This window comes from Lagopus leucura, unplaced genomic scaffold, assembly GCF_019238085.1.
Source record: "Lagopus leucura isolate 7727_CA_CO unplaced genomic scaffold, USGS_WTPT01 Super-Scaffold_73, whole genome shotgun sequence".
Taxonomy (NCBI): Eukaryota; Metazoa; Chordata; class Aves; order Galliformes; family Phasianidae; genus Lagopus; species Lagopus leucura.
The window spans coordinates 17,412,262-17,427,673 of record NW_024962252.1 but is presented as its reverse complement, the minus strand read 5'-3'; the positions used below and the strand labels follow the sequence as shown (position 1 = coordinate 17,427,673).

At 37.9% G+C, this 15,412-nt stretch overlaps 1 protein-coding gene across 9 annotated transcripts in view; it reads left to right on the top strand.

Moving 5' to 3' along the window:
• The window catches only part of DST (dystonin), a 293,875-nt gene that overhangs the window by 176,587 nt on the left and 101,876 nt on the right, over window positions 1-15,412 (top strand). For 5 of the 9 annotated variants that reach the window (XM_042893142.1, XM_042893187.1, XM_042893151.1 and 2 more), the window contains 3 exons: window positions 2,286-2,420; window positions 4,857-4,945; window positions 5,825-5,960. In XM_042893142.1, coding sequence (XP_042749076.1) covers window positions 2,286-2,420; window positions 4,857-4,945; window positions 5,825-5,960 — 360 coding nt within the window. Of the gene's footprint in view, window positions 1-2,285; window positions 2,421-4,856; window positions 4,946-5,824; window positions 5,961-7,029; window positions 12,634-12,847; window positions 12,995-13,161; window positions 13,378-13,564; window positions 13,712-14,734; window positions 14,969-15,412 lie in introns of all 9 variants that reach the window. The other 4 variants (XM_042893120.1, XM_042893179.1, XM_042893135.1 and 1 more) reach the window with 2 other exon arrangements.

The following is a 15,412-nucleotide window of genomic DNA, read 5'->3' as shown; positions in this document are numbered from 1 at the left end:
AAGTCATAGAATTTCTGTAGTAGACATCAAAACAGGAGCTGAAATGACTTCCTATGAGGCTTATAAAAAAAAAAGTGTTGATAAAGCTACGTATCTTGAGCTTTCAAAGCAGGAGTTTGATTGGAAGGAGTCTACGTGTTTTGATTCAGATGGGAGTTCTTTTATTTTGCTTACAGACCATAAAACTGGTGTGCAGTTTAATATTGAGGACGCCATCAATCAGGGTAGAATTGACAGAGCATTAGTCAATAAATACAAAGAGGGCTTAATCACAGTTAGTGAGTTGGGAGATATTTTACTTAGCAGTTCACAACCAAAGAAAGACCTAAACAGTCCTATCGCAGGATTTTGGCTTTCTGAAACCAATGAAAGAATTCCAGTTTTAAAAGCCTCACGCAGAAATCTGGTAGATAGAGTTACAGCCCTCAGATGTCTTGAAGCTCAGGTCAGCACAGGAGGCATAATTGATCCATTCACTGGGAAAAAGTACAGTGTTTCAGAAGCTTTGCAAAGGGAATTAATTGATGATGGTTGTGCCAAGCAGATTCAGCAATGTGAACTAATCTTTACAGGGATCATTCACCCTGTAAGGAATACAGTTATGTCAGCTGTTGAAGCTATGAGTACAAATGCCCTAGACAAGGAAATGGGTATGCGCTGCCTGGAGTATCAGTACCTGACTGGTGGGTTGATAGATCCAAAATCTCATTCCAGATTGACAATGGAAGATGGGATTAAGTGTGGTGTTATTGATGCCATCACAGCTACAAAGGTGAAAGATGAAGATTTGTATGTTAAAGTTATCACATGCCCCAAAACAAAGAAGAAGCTAACCTACAAAGAGGCTTTAGAGAGTGCTGTTTTTGATTGCCACACTGGGCTACGATTGTTAGAAGCAGCTCAGCCCATGAAAACAGGAATTTCTAGTCTGTACTATGCTTCGTAATAGAGATGATAGTACTTATTTGGGGCCTGATTTAAAATCGATTCAAGTTAAGGAAAAGGTCTACAATGACTTCTATGAAAGTTGTAGATTATGTTGTCTGATGGAGTTGCTTTGAAACTAATTAGTTTAAACAGCTAATTAGTATACACTGGTAACCTAGAATTAGGTATTACTTGCTATAAAGTGTAAATCTTTAGGTAAAGTAAGGCAAATTAGTAATGTCAAAAAGCAGAGTGTGTTCAGGGTGTATCTGAAGGCTTTATCAGATGTTGCCTTCATTTAGGCATTATAAACTGGAAGTTATAAATCAGTGAAGCTACTGTATATGTGAAATGCATACATTTAGGTGAGACGAGTCAGATTCTTCCATTAAAAACTGAAGAGTGCCCATTTTGTGAGTGAAGACAATGCAGTATTTCATACAACTCAATTACTTCATTTAGTATTACAAATCAGTTTGCAAATGTAATTTATTGTACAAGGGTGGCAAAACAGTGTACAAGAGTTAAATCTGCAATTCAGTAAGCAAGCAAATATTTTTTCTCACACTGATATTTTATTAATTTAATGGGCTACTCACATCATAAAATTTCATATCCTGTTCTTTTTTTTTTCCTACACTTCAGGTAACTTAACAGTATTTTTTTATACTTTAATAGGCAAATGAATTACAGTTGCATGTCCAGTTAAAAAAAAATCCATTGAAATAAAATATTTTCATTTTCACTTGTTGCACATGGAAGGGCTTAGATGTGTTTTCTAAGTATTGCTAAACTTCAAACTACTGACATATTGTGTTACTATGAAAAACATATGTATTTTCCTATGCAGAGAAATACAATTTTACTTTTATTGTCCTTATTTCTGTGGACATAGAAACAATGTATTCTTCTGAGCTGTAATTTAGTAATCCATGTCTATAGATTGCTGATACTGATATCCTATGCTGGCTGTAGATATCCACTCCTGAGGGTAATGCAAAGGCAGCAATTCAGAGATGCTTTATATGCAAATGTTGTTTAGGTTTCATCTGCTGAGTAATTGCCTGTGCTTTTTCTTTATATCAATCATTGTATAATGAATGTACATGTGTATGAATAAGCATTTCTTGATTAGGAATCTTTTGAGGAATTGTTCTGTTAATGTCAATAACAATGTGGCATTTTTGTTCCTACATCAAAGTGTCACAGTAATGCATGTGGTAATAATAAAAGGAAATCACTTTAAGGGTATGTGGTAATACTGCCATTTTGGTAGAACTGTGTTTCTATTGATAAGAATGTTAAATATTCCAACAACTTACATTTACACGTGTTTTACGATTTGTGATGCTCATCAGAGGTCAATGGAAGAAGAAAAAAAAGAACATGTTGAGAAGGCTGGGGATTTACTGAAATGGGTGTCAAACCTCAGCAAGACACTCAGCAAAGAAGGAGGAGAAAAGGCTGAAAAAACAGATTTGCCTAAGCAGCAGGTACACAGATGTCTTTTAGTAAAATAACACTTCCCCGTTTTGGCTTTTTGCGTTTATTGAAATGACAGAATATTCCATAAGTATTGTTTTATTCTCCATATCGCCATCCACATTTTACTAAAATGTAATTTTGTGTTTGGCTGTGAATGGAGGATTGGATAAATACTCAGGGATACAAATGTTACTCAGGAACGAGTAGAAGCTGCCTTTTGCATCGCAAGTGTACAGTGCAAAATGTCAATTTAGAGAAGCTGTGCTCTGCACACCACAATTTGACTGTTGTAAACGAACAGTACAGCAGTAGTAGTTCTGCTGCCTGCTCCTGCAGTAGTTCAGTCAATCAGCCTGGTGACTTCTACCCTGACACCAAGAGCCAAGTTTCTTCTCATTTTCTATTAAAAAGTTATTTCAGGTGTTCTTACAGGATGGCTTATGAGACAGTAGTTGAAAGTTTTTGAACAGATGCACATTCCTCTTCAAATCTGCTTCCTTAGGGCATACAGAGGGCGTTAGTGGGGCCCTTTTTAATACCACACTATTCCACAGGCTGCTGAAGGGGCCCATCTTGCACCCGTTTTTTTGGCAGATCTATTATTGTTGTGTGTATAGTTGTTAGTCTGACTGTGAATTTCCATCTCTGAAGTTTCATATAATTTCTAGTAGTTTCCTTGCTAGCTTTGTCATGCAAAATAGCTTAGTGACCTGAAAGGATTTCCAGAAATAAAGGCCTGCCTGCCCACTGAGCAGCAGAAAAACAGAGCGGTGTCTTTTCCACATCCTTCAGAAGTAGTTTGGCTGGTCAGTTAACCCAAACTCAATTTTGGCACATCTTTCAAGCAACTTGATCCTGTGTTCTTATTTTGGACATTGGCAGTGGTGTCAAAGCTGCAGAGTTTGAACTTGCTGTCAGACAGCCCTGCAGCTGCCACCGGTGCTAACACAATGCTTGTTTGTAGATGATGTGCTCCATAGTATAAAAGAGCAGATATATTTGGGGGACCAGTGCTAGTTCTGTAACTGGCAGAAAACATTCAGTATTGGCTTTTTTTTGCTTCTCCTGTTGATGATAGTGGTGAAAGCCTTTGTTAGTGTTGGGCCAGTGCCATGCTCCTTGGAGCATCTAAGCCTACCACGACAGCTACATTGGCATCTTCCCAGTGCAGCTTGAGCCCTCAAGAAGTAACATGCAAGTTAGTTGTCTTGGCTTCCTCTTGCCACCTGCAGGCAGCTATTTCCTGAGGGTGTTTCCATTACAGCCTGTGAGATAGTGGGCACCATCCAGAGATGCCTAGTTTTGTATTCACTGTCTGACATGGATGCCTCGACACGTTTGGTACAAACCTGATAGCTAATTTTTATAGTTTTGTTGTTGTTGTTGTTTTATTTTGATAGCTGATGTTAGCTGAAACACATTTCATACATACACTTGGGGGTGTTCTGAGGGGTAGCCATTGGGAACGGGGGTGGAGAAGCTGCTGCCAGTAGTGACATAGCATATACAGCAGTCATAGTGATGCCAGTACCCTGAGGAAAGGGAAACTCATGTCTTCTCATGTTCAGCATGCTATGCTTGCTGTCCGTGTTTTTGTCCAAGCAGCACGAACTGTGGGACTGTGGCTTGCTGGTAGTGAATGCAAAGACATACTGTGTTCAAAACCTACTGATCGAGACAGAATTGTTGTGTCCCAGCCCACATGAACCTACGTTCCCAGGCACCTTCGCAGAGTTGACTTAGCACCTGCGTTGAATTTACCCCTGCCTTGTTAACAAAACCCTTGCCGCCCCTTCCCCCCACCTTTCCCTTTGTTTAACCAAAATCAAAGGTAGTGCTTTTGTCTGAAGAACTGCAGGCAGTTTCTCAGAAAAATTAAAAAATTAAATTATTGCAAGTTGTTCTGCCAGAACTAGAGCTTGAGTGGGAATGACACAAATGACAGAGGGAGAATTTTAATAAACAATTCATTTTTTTCTGAGTATCTAAATTTGCATTTATCTGTCAATGAATTTCATGAAGTTTGAGGCCTTCTGATATGCTTTGTAAAAGGTTACTCTCTCTTATTGTGGTGTGCAATTTCTTGAGCATGGCCGTTATATACGTATCTTTGTGAATTTACTTTAAACTTTGCCAGATACTCAGTGGTTTTAAATGATTAAATTTTAAACAATTAACATTTGAAATAAATTCAGTTTGGCTCACCAAATTGTTTTCTAACTCAGTTTATTTTACCAAAAGACCTAGTGCAATGATTTATCCAATAATAAATGAATTTCACAATAAATAACATAGGTCTAAGAATAGCTTCTTTCTCTTCTCTTTAATTTCAAGTTCCTACACTACTGAGTTCTGTCACACTTAGAAACATTGTGCTGTTTGTTTGCTTTTCTTTTTATATTTGTGCATAGTTAAATCTTGAACACAGGTTGTCTATTTTTCAGATTTCCCTTGAAGAAATGTCAGCTAAGAAAGAACAAATAGCTGAAGCTCTGCAGACTACTCAGGCATTTTTAGCTAAACACAGTGACAAGTAAGGCATGCTTTTATTTTTCAAATAAATTAATGGAATCAGTACATGCTGTTTGCTTACAAAGAAAGCATATTCACATGTTCCAATTATACTTCACGTACACATGTGTCAGATTTTGTTGTTATTGTTTTGTTTTTTAATAAAACTTTGTCAACCATTCTGGTTAAAGGTTGATTAAGTTTTGTTTATTTCAGGAGCTTGATTAGGTTTACGTACCTCTGGTCAACTTACAGGGTGCAAGATCATCATTGACATTTGAAGTAAAAATAATTAACAAATTAAAAGTAAATCAATATTTCAATTTTATATCTCAAATTTGTTTCATTTTCATCTAAAGTTATTTAGAAGGGTCTGTGACAGAACAAGGGGAAATGATCTCAAACTAAAAGAGTGGAGATTTTGAAAAATGAAAAAAGTTTTTTACAGTAAGAGTGATGAGGCTTTGGAACAGGTTGCTCAGAGATGTGGTTGTTGCCCCATCCCTGGGGGCATTCAAGGTTAGGCTGGACCAGGCTCTGAGCAACTCTGAGCAGGTGTCCCTGTTCATTGCAAGGAAGTTGTACCAGCTGACCTTTAAAGGTCCCTTCTAACTTAAATGATTCCGTGAATCTTTGATTTTAATACACTAGCAAATTGCTGAGGTACTTCATGACTACTTGCTACCCATCTTCACTGTTGATAAGTTGGCAAAGGAACATGCAAATGATAAAAGCTTTTGCTATCATTCCAAGTAAATTGTAGATTAGTTTAACCTTTTTTAAAATCTGAGTAGCTATAAACAGTTATAAACTTTTTTTTAAGTAAAGATTGGCAGACTACAAATTATTTAAGAGACCTCCTCATTTTTTTTGTTCGTTTGTCTGTTTCTTTTTTTAATAGAATGACAGATGAAGAGAGAGGTGAAATGGAAAAACAAGTCAAATCCCTCCAGGAGAGCTACAGTTTGTTAGCCAATGAAGCTGTGAAGCAGCTGCAGGAAGCACACTATTTGGATGATGAAAAGATGGAAGAAAAGGTAGCAAGATGGAAACGCGGATATCAGGGTCTTTTGAGTTTTACTGCATGGTTTTGAAATCATATGTGATGGGTAAAAAATGAAGCTGTAATTAACAGTGTGTCAAGGATTTTAAGGTTTAACTGACAAAGTTTTGTGTATTGGTTATGAAATACTGTGTGTTATCTTACCTGTGCATATGAATACTCCACTCATCAGGTTTTTTTGTGAAGAGTCTTGATAATGTGTGCCTTGCATGAAGAAAGATAAACATTCATTGCTTAACTCTTCTCATAAAAGCCATTCTTTGACTGCTATATAAGTCTGTGTCTGCTGCAGAAAGGACACCATAAAGTAACATGTTAATGTCTTCCATATATCCTTCAGAAGTGTCCTCAGAAGAAATCTACTTTCAGTTTTTCTTAAAATTTATCTGGATATAAAAATGAAAGTGCATAATAATGTTAGTGACCCTGAGACACTGTATCCATTTGCTAATAGATCTCAATCTTAAATATGGATTTTTGAAAAAATGTTGCATATGAATTTTCTCGTTTTGAGGCAGTGTCTGTTTAATTACTTTAAATAATGTTGCCAAACTGACTTCATGCTTTCCATGCAAACTAAAAGCATTATTTGGTGCTAGAATATCTGATTCCATAATGTTGGATGTATATACAGGAGTGCTGTATGCTGTAAACATGAATAGCATGGTTGTTTTGAATCACATACTGTTTCTGAAGTTCTAACATTTCACAGACATTTAGAGCATGAAAATTTGCCTTTCAGGTAATATGTTCTATTTGCTCACTCTGCAATCATCTCTTCTATTGTCTTTCACTAACCCTATGTATGTATGCAAAGCATAGGTTTTTAATTCACAGATGCATGTTGATTTTAAATCTTTTATCACATCATGTGCTGTTCAATGACTGACATAGATCACTTGTGCGTTTGAGCTGCTAACATTCACAGCATTCTTCCAGTCCTGGTAAGTACAAGTTCTTATGCTTATCATGCATTCAGAAGCAAAAGTAAATTTGAAATTAGTCTAAAATAGTGATACTTGTTCTTTTGTATTTCTTTTTAGGTGCATAAAGTCATTGCTGGTATCATTGACCAAACGACTGGAGAAGTCCATTCTATTTTTCAGTCTATTCTAAAAGGTTTTATTGACTATGACACTGGAGTTAGGTTGCTTGAGAATCAGCTGATCCTTACTGGAATAATTTCTCCAGAATTAGGAATATGTTATGATTTGGAAGAAGCTAAAGCTTGTGCCCTAATTGATGATCAGACTCTATTGCAGTTACAGGAATTAAATAATGCAAAGAAGCTTATTTCAGAGTCAACATTATCAAATCTTCCAGTTATATCAGCTTTAGAACAAGGTCTAATTTCAGAACCTTTGGCTATTAAAATTCTTGAGAATCAGCTTTCAAGTGGGCACTTGATTTTGCCATCTACTGGAGAGCACCTGACTTTGCAGAATGCTTTCCAGAGAAACCTGATTTCTCCAGCATTATATGCAAAGCTTCTGGAAAGACAAGACACTTGTAAAGATCTCATAGACCCTAATTGCGCTGAAAAGATTTCCCTTGAGCAGATGCTTCATAGAAGCATAATACATGGTGAAACAGGGTTAAGACTCCTACCAGTGAAACCACAAGAAAAAGGTAGAATCATACTCAAATGTGGAAGGAAAATAACTATTTTGAGAGCAGCCCATGAAGGACTCATTGACAGGGAGACAATGTTTAGGCTGCTGGGGGCTCAGATAATATCTGGAGGTATAATTGACCCTGAGTCGGGGAAGCAAATGACTGTGGAAGAGGCCGTGAGTCAAGGGATTATAGGTCAGGACACTGCTTGTGGAATCTTCACACATCAGGTTCAAACGGGTGGAATCCTTTGTCCAAATTCTGGGCAACGCTTGACTGTTGATGAAGCCATACAATGCAATTTAATATCATCTACCAGTGCACTGCTGGTGTTAGAAGCACAGAGAGGCTTTGTTGGACTAATATGGCCTGACACAGGTGAAATATTCCCCATATCAACATCTTTGCACCAAGAAATGATAACAAGTGAGCTGGCATTCAAAATTCTAAGTGATAGGCAGAAAATAGCTGCACTTTACATTCCAGAAACTTGTGAAGTACTCAGTCTAGACAGGGCTGCACAGTCAGGGTTAATAGACATCAATACTGTATCTATTCTGAACAGTGTGACTTTACCGGATAAAATGCCCGGTGTAGAAGAATTAGAATCCTCCTGTAAAAATGCTGCAAAATGGTTATCATCATATGAAGTCATGTCATCTTTATTTCATGACTGTGAAGAGGAACAGGAAGATTCTGGTACAGAAGACCCTGCATGTCGTAATTCAGACCAAGCTAAGAAATTGTTCATATCTTATCTGATGGTGAATAGTTATATGGATGCAAACACTGGAGGAAGACTTCTGTTATATGATGGACAATTGCAGGAAGCCATCAATATGTTTCTGGAAGGGGATAGTTCTGCATACACTACTGATGTGTCAGAAACGGCTTTCAACAACAAACACATAAGTCCAAAAGGAATTAATCTAAAGTCAGCTGGCAATGTCCACTTCGGTAATATTATAGGCAGTGTTCAAGGTGGTCCTTCAGGTGCTGAAAATACTTCTGATGACAAGAAGTTAATTCAGTTTGGAGATTTGGAGAATTATACGTGTTCACAGAGAAAAGATACATGTAGATCAGATGTTTGCAGTGATACTGGTACTGAACAATCACAGTTTACTGTGGAGATGCTGCTAAATAAACCTGCAGAACTTAAAAATGTAGAAAGTAACACTCGAAATTTCAGTAACAGAAATGCACTCGAGAGTCTTTTGGAGGATTCTGAGTGGACACCATTAGAGGTGTATAAGCATAATGATGAGAAAGCAAATTCAAGAAACACTGAAGGAGTTTTTCCAAATGACTCAAATCTAAATCTTATGTCAGATACAGAAGAAGAAGAGGTTGTTATGACAGATAATCTGGGTAAGGAAAACAGAAATGATAAAACCTTATACAGTTCCTTGAGTGTGAATGACTTGTCAGATAATGAAATCTGGACAGACCTGGAAAAGACCTTCACAAAATACGAGCCTCATGTATTGCAACCTGACAGTTATAGAATGGCACTGGGTAATGTTGAGAAAGATGATTTTCAAGGAAGTTTTGGTTCATCCTTCAACACAGATACTGAATACAGAATTCCAGAAGAATCAGATAGTCAGTGTGGTGACACACTGCAATTTGAAGGTAATGGACACAGTGAACAACCTCCGCTGGACTACACTGATGTACATAATAGGCCATCTCTAGAGAGCTGTCCATGTAGACATCGCAGGCAGTCTTTGGATGGTAGTACTGATTTCCAGAGTAAACTATGTCTAGAAAACAGTAGAGAAATACAGTGGAGGCCTTTGTTGGAGGCCAGTACTGTTACACATGATGGACCACCTGAGGGGGTCATTGACAGCATGGCACAAAGCGTATCAGTAGAAGAAAACAATCTTGTGTTTGACAAGTTATTACCTGGAGACAGTAGTTCTGACTCATCACTAGAAGGGAGTGATAGCATCCCACAGGTTGAAAGTAGCTGCTCACAGCATGATTGTAGTGAGGCAGTCTCAGAAGAGGACAGCTCGCAGTTTGATGATGATGATGATGATGATGACGATGCCTATGAAACTCCTCAGGTTGATGATGATGACAGTGATTTCTATGGTACTCCACAATTTGATGACGATTCCTATGACACCCCTCAAGATGATGATGATTTTCGTACCTTACAGCTGGAGGATGATGATACACCAGAGCCAGAGAATGTTCCGTTAGGATTTCTAGAGGAGAGAGGTGGTCTGATAGCTCTGAGAGAAGAGAACAGCTCTTATGAGGAACTTCCAACTAATGCTGGAGAGAACATCCATTACATTAGAGATATAAATCAGACAGCTCTAACTGAGGGTGTTAATGTAGCTTCTACAAGTGCTGAAACTTTGGAAACAGCCCCTGAAGAGGAAAGGGAAAGAACAAGGAACTTTGAAGAGGAGCAAAAATTACCAGTTACTCTGGGCAGTGAAGAAAGTAGGGAGGGATGCTGTACTTCTTTTCAGAAGAGGTATGAAACAAAAACACAGCGAGACAGAAACGAAGAAGATGAAGTGAAAGCAGCAAGTGACTACTGTGAGTATGAATTGGAAGGAAAACAGGAGGAGGAAGACTATGATTATGACTATCTGGATTATGATAGTTATGATGACTCTGATACTGAGTCTGACAGTGAAGAAGAAATGGATACTTTTTATTCACATAATCAGTGTCAAAGCAGAGATGACCAGATGTTAATTCCTGCAGGGGACATAGAAAATAGAGAGGAAAATAATCAGAATATTGATGAGTATTGCTGTTCTTTAGGCCACAAGACAGAGTATAATTTGCAGTTCCAGTCTAATCATGGAAATGGAGAACTATCTTTGGGAAAATGTGAAACTGCATCAGATATCTGTGAGAAAAGATGCGTTGATACATATACAGGCAAAAAAGAAAGTGAACAAAAACCAGAAGATGAGTACGGAACTTTTCCCAAAAATGAAAACATGTCAGAAGATACTACTGAGGATATTCAGTCTGAAAATACCTTTGACACAAAATGTATATCCTGTAAGAGTGAAGAAAATAATAAAACACACTTTCTTGATGATACTATGATATCTGACATTAGAGTGACACCTTTCCTAATTACAAAGCAAGCTACTGGAGATGATGAAAATACTAAGACAGATTTGCTTCTATCAGAACACTTTATTCACAGCATGAACAAAAGCTGTAGTACTGTGCCAGTGTTACATTTAGATCATGGGCAAAGACAAAAAGAAGCAGTATTTGCAGAGGAAAAAGCATTAAGTGATGTGGCTGGTTTGGAACAACGAAAGGCGAGTTCATCCCAAAAGGAGAGTAAATTCCTCACAGATATGCATTATGCTAGTGATGATGTTAGTTCACTTTGTGACCGAGTACATCCAATTACCAACAAGAAGCATGGTGAAATAAGAAGAGATTTTGAAACTCTGGCAGAAAATGGAGTAAATATTAAAAAGGAGTGTGGTGTCATGGAGCTAAATAAAAGTCCCATTCATATGGAAAGTCTTGGGGAAATATTTGATGCATCAACAGTTAAAGCTGATACAGAAATTATTTCAAATAATGAGAAAGTAAATACTGGTCAAACTTGGCCTGACGTTGAAAGGGGTGTGATATCAGCTGAATTTAAGAGAGATTTTAATATTTCATCTTCTCTAGAACAATGTACAGCAAGCTTAAAAGGAAAAAACAATTCAGAATTGGATGAAACTGAATCCTGTTGCCTTAAGGACATAGAACAGGTGAAAAATAGTTTACAGAATGAAAAAGAATTTCTGCTCAATATGGAAGAAATACATTCAAGAGGATTTAACACTTACTCCTTCCCCCCAACTGTTTCAGTGAAGCCGAAGGAAATTAGCATGTCTAAAGAGACGTTGGTCTGTCAAAGCGACAGTGTTCTTAAAGACCTTTCAGAAAATAAGGACAGCAATGGTGATGAATTTACGCTCATAAAAGCAGGTGCCTCAGGAAGCACTGACGATGCAAAAGAATCTGGGGATGAGATTGAAGCTCTACCTTCTGGGAATCATACACATACCACTGATTTTTCTTCTGCAATTTTGAGCAGCACAGAGGCTGACTGGAATAATGTTGCCCAGAAAGAATCTGAAGCACTGAAAAACACAAAGGGAGAAAAGTTCATGGCCAGCGAGACTTCTTCCTTTGAAAATGGTTTCAAAAAGCAATTATGCGTGGAATCATTACAGAACAAAGTGGGACCTTCCAAAGATTTTCAAGTAAAGAAAGGTTTTTCACAGTCACCAGAAATGCCTGACACACTAATGGAAGACTTAAATAATATATTACAAAGGAAATTAAAATTGGGACATACTTACTGCAAGGAGGAAGGTGAACCACTACGTTACTCTGATACCAAAATTCTAATGCAGAATGTACTTAGAATGGTTGGAAGCACCCAGCTTGGAAGCAGCATGTTCAGTGAGTCACAACTCAAGCAAACAAGCAGTACTGTTAGAGAGGCATTAATGGATAACACACCGTGCACAGACACAAAGGACAGTGATGCACTTTCATTGCTTTGGCCTGATTGCAGAAGTCCTGATCTTCTTCGCGATATTCTGCAGCGGGAATTCTGTAACCAGAAGATGAGTGATCCAGATGAAATGAAGAGTGAAATAGAACAAGAGGTGAAAACTCCTACCGCTAATCTTACGGCTTCTGAACTTATGAAAATTTTCAAAATGTCATCTGGAGATGAAAGTAAGAGGAAATTAGAGGAGCTGATAAGTAGTTTGCTTACGAGCTCACAGGGTGCTGACATCACCACAGCACATGAAGGTAAAAGCAAAGTAGGTAGGCTTTGTGCTCTTTTCTCAACAGAACAGTCAGAGTTTGGATCAGAAATTCCTAAAGAGAAAACATTGGCAGATGACACAGCTGATGCTTGGAAAAGTGACCAGGAGCATGAGAAGACAGACAGCCTCTTCAGAGGCTTTACTGGGCCTGCTTACATGACAAAAACACTCCTGGATGACAATTCCACTAGCAAGGTACGTAACAACAGCTGGTATGTGCTGTGTGCCCTGTGTCAAAGGAATCACATGAATCTTTCCAATTGGTGGAGACAATAATTAAACTGGAAAAATAATTTCAAAAATAAATGATTTTAAACGATTAAAATTAGAATTAAAAGAAATTTTATTGCCTATTTTTAAATTGTCAGTTTCAAAAACCTTATTGTTTATTGTTAAAACCCATTTTCAGGTTGATGGAGAACAGGAATGTTTGAAGTTAAGAGACAAAATGCAAGAGCATTTGGCAGTGCTTCAAGAGGTGAAAAGACACCTAGAAAACCAGAAACCTATTAGTAGTAACCTGGAAGTACTAAAAGAACAATTGCAGCAACTAGAGGTCAGTAAAGTATTCTTTATGCTTGTACTTCAGTGATGTAGCCAGGAGAAGACCTGAGATGGGGTGAGGAGAAAAAAGAGTGAATTTGAATTTAATTAAGTAAACCAGATATAATGTCTTTCTTGCTTATTAGCTTAATGCATTTTGAATATATGTTCTCTTTGTAGTCATTTGAATCAGGATTGGCTGCCTTTGCAATTATCCTAAAAAAGGACATGAAGTTGACAGAAGAATTCTTAAAGTTTCATCACAAAGATATTCCTGAAGCGAAACTTAAAGAGCTAAAGATAAGCTATGACTATTTGGAGGAAGCATTTTTGATGGTCTGTGATACGTCTTCAAAACGAGCAAAACAAATAGTCTGTTCTGTTGACTTGGAAATGGTATGTTTTTATCAGTGTACATTTGTATGTTTTGTCTTACTTTTCTTAAGGTAATTCGGCTAACAATTTAAAAATTTTCTTTTAAATCTGTATATAAAGTACATGCATGATTTCATTTAGTGTGAAATGTGTGAAAACGTGACAGGATTCCACATAAATAAATGAATATACAACTTCCCTTTCCTAGTCTAAGCTTGCAGAATTGCACCAGCAACTTCTAAGCAAACTCCAGACATTTTCAGACTGGATCACAGAACACAGTAAAATCATGAATGACTTCAAAGTGAATACCAATGACATAGAAGATATGAAGCAAAGCTTAAAGCTACTCAAAGTAAGTATTCTTTGTGGCAGATGTTGGTGCTTCTGGCAGCTGTTACTGTGTGGTATGAACTACTAGCTAGTATTTGTATAGCTGCTTATAAACCTGGGAGACGATTACTTGATGATCCACGTACTGTTGATTTGCTTTTTCTCCTTAGAATTTTTGGACATTTTGACTTCCTGAGAAAAGTATCAGTTCTGCTTACATTTGTTATAATAAATCTCACCCTTCTTGGTAATCTAGTTGATGTTACAGATATTTCAATTATTAATATTAAATCTTTCAAAACATCTTTATTCATAAGATCCATGTTCTTTGCTGAAGTTTCATTAATTTTAATTAACTGTAATTAACTTGTGAGAAGAGGAGAAAAGATAATAAATAATCCCCACAACCTCTTAATTACCCACTTGAGTGAAGTGAGCTGTGAAAAACAAACCAGATGAATTTTTAGCAATGTTCATACACCTCTGTGTGTAAATGTAAAAAAAAAAACGTCATTTTACTGCACTTTAATCGTGTTCCAGTTTGTGTTGTGTTATCATAGGGGCTGCAAGGAGTGCAGCTGTGGGCATAATTTGATACACTGCTGGAAATAAAGTTTTTCATTGTGGAGTTAAAAATGAGAATACACTCAAGTAAATATTTTAACATTTTTAGGTTAGACCTAGCACCTAGGAAACTTAAACCACGCCTGCCATTTCATCAGTGTATATTCACCATAAATTCTCTATTGTTGAAGGGCAGCCAGTTTTCAGACATGCATTAGAAGGCAAAAGAAAGAATAGAGGTTTCCAAGGTCATTTTATTTATTATATGCTCATGGACTGTGCCAAAGGCAAACCATACACCAATTCACATCCCTTGATGGAATGTGCCAGAATGATTCTGACACAGGTTTGATTTACTGTGCCTGAAGTGTCTCTCGAAAGCACTTTGGAACAGGAGCTAAGTGCAGAAAGTAGTGACTGTGTGTTTTATTTGTGCTGAATTTGTCTTCCTTGTTATTCATTCCCTTGTCTTTACTTACAGAACACTGCTGCAGAGGTTGCTCGTACAAAAATGCAACTGGAGTCCACTGCATTTGAAGTTCAGTTCTTCATTTCTGAACACGCCCAGGATCTTTCTCCCAGTCAGAGCAAACAGCTTCTGAGGCTCTTAAATACCATTCAGAAATCTTTTCAGGAAGTGCAGGAAACTGTAACATCTCAAGTGGAGAGTTTAGAAACTGAGTTACAGGCAGCGCAAGAGCTGGGTGACCAGAAGGTTTGCTTTTCTGTGTAAATGTGTGCTGTTTTTGTGTATGGGTGAGGAATTTTAATACCAGCAGGCAGTATTAACTGTATTCCTACCTTCTCAGTTTCACTTCAGATACATTCACTGTTCTACAAAGATTGATCTAGTGTGGCCCCATCTTGAACACTGGATGCAGGTTTGGGTGCCACAATATAAGTACGTAAAACTGTTAGAGAGCATCCTCAGGAATGTTACAAAGATGGTGAAGGGTCTCAAGGGCAAGGTATACGAGGAGTGCTGAGGGGAGGCCTGATGGCAGCTGCAGCTCCTCACAGGGAGCCAAGGGGCAGCGCTGAGCTCCGCTCTGTGTGACAGCGACAGGGCCTGAGGGAACGGCATGGAGCTGCATCAGGGAGGGCAGCTGGGGGTGAGGGACAGGGCTGCACCAGAGGTGGTGGGCATGGAACGGGCTGC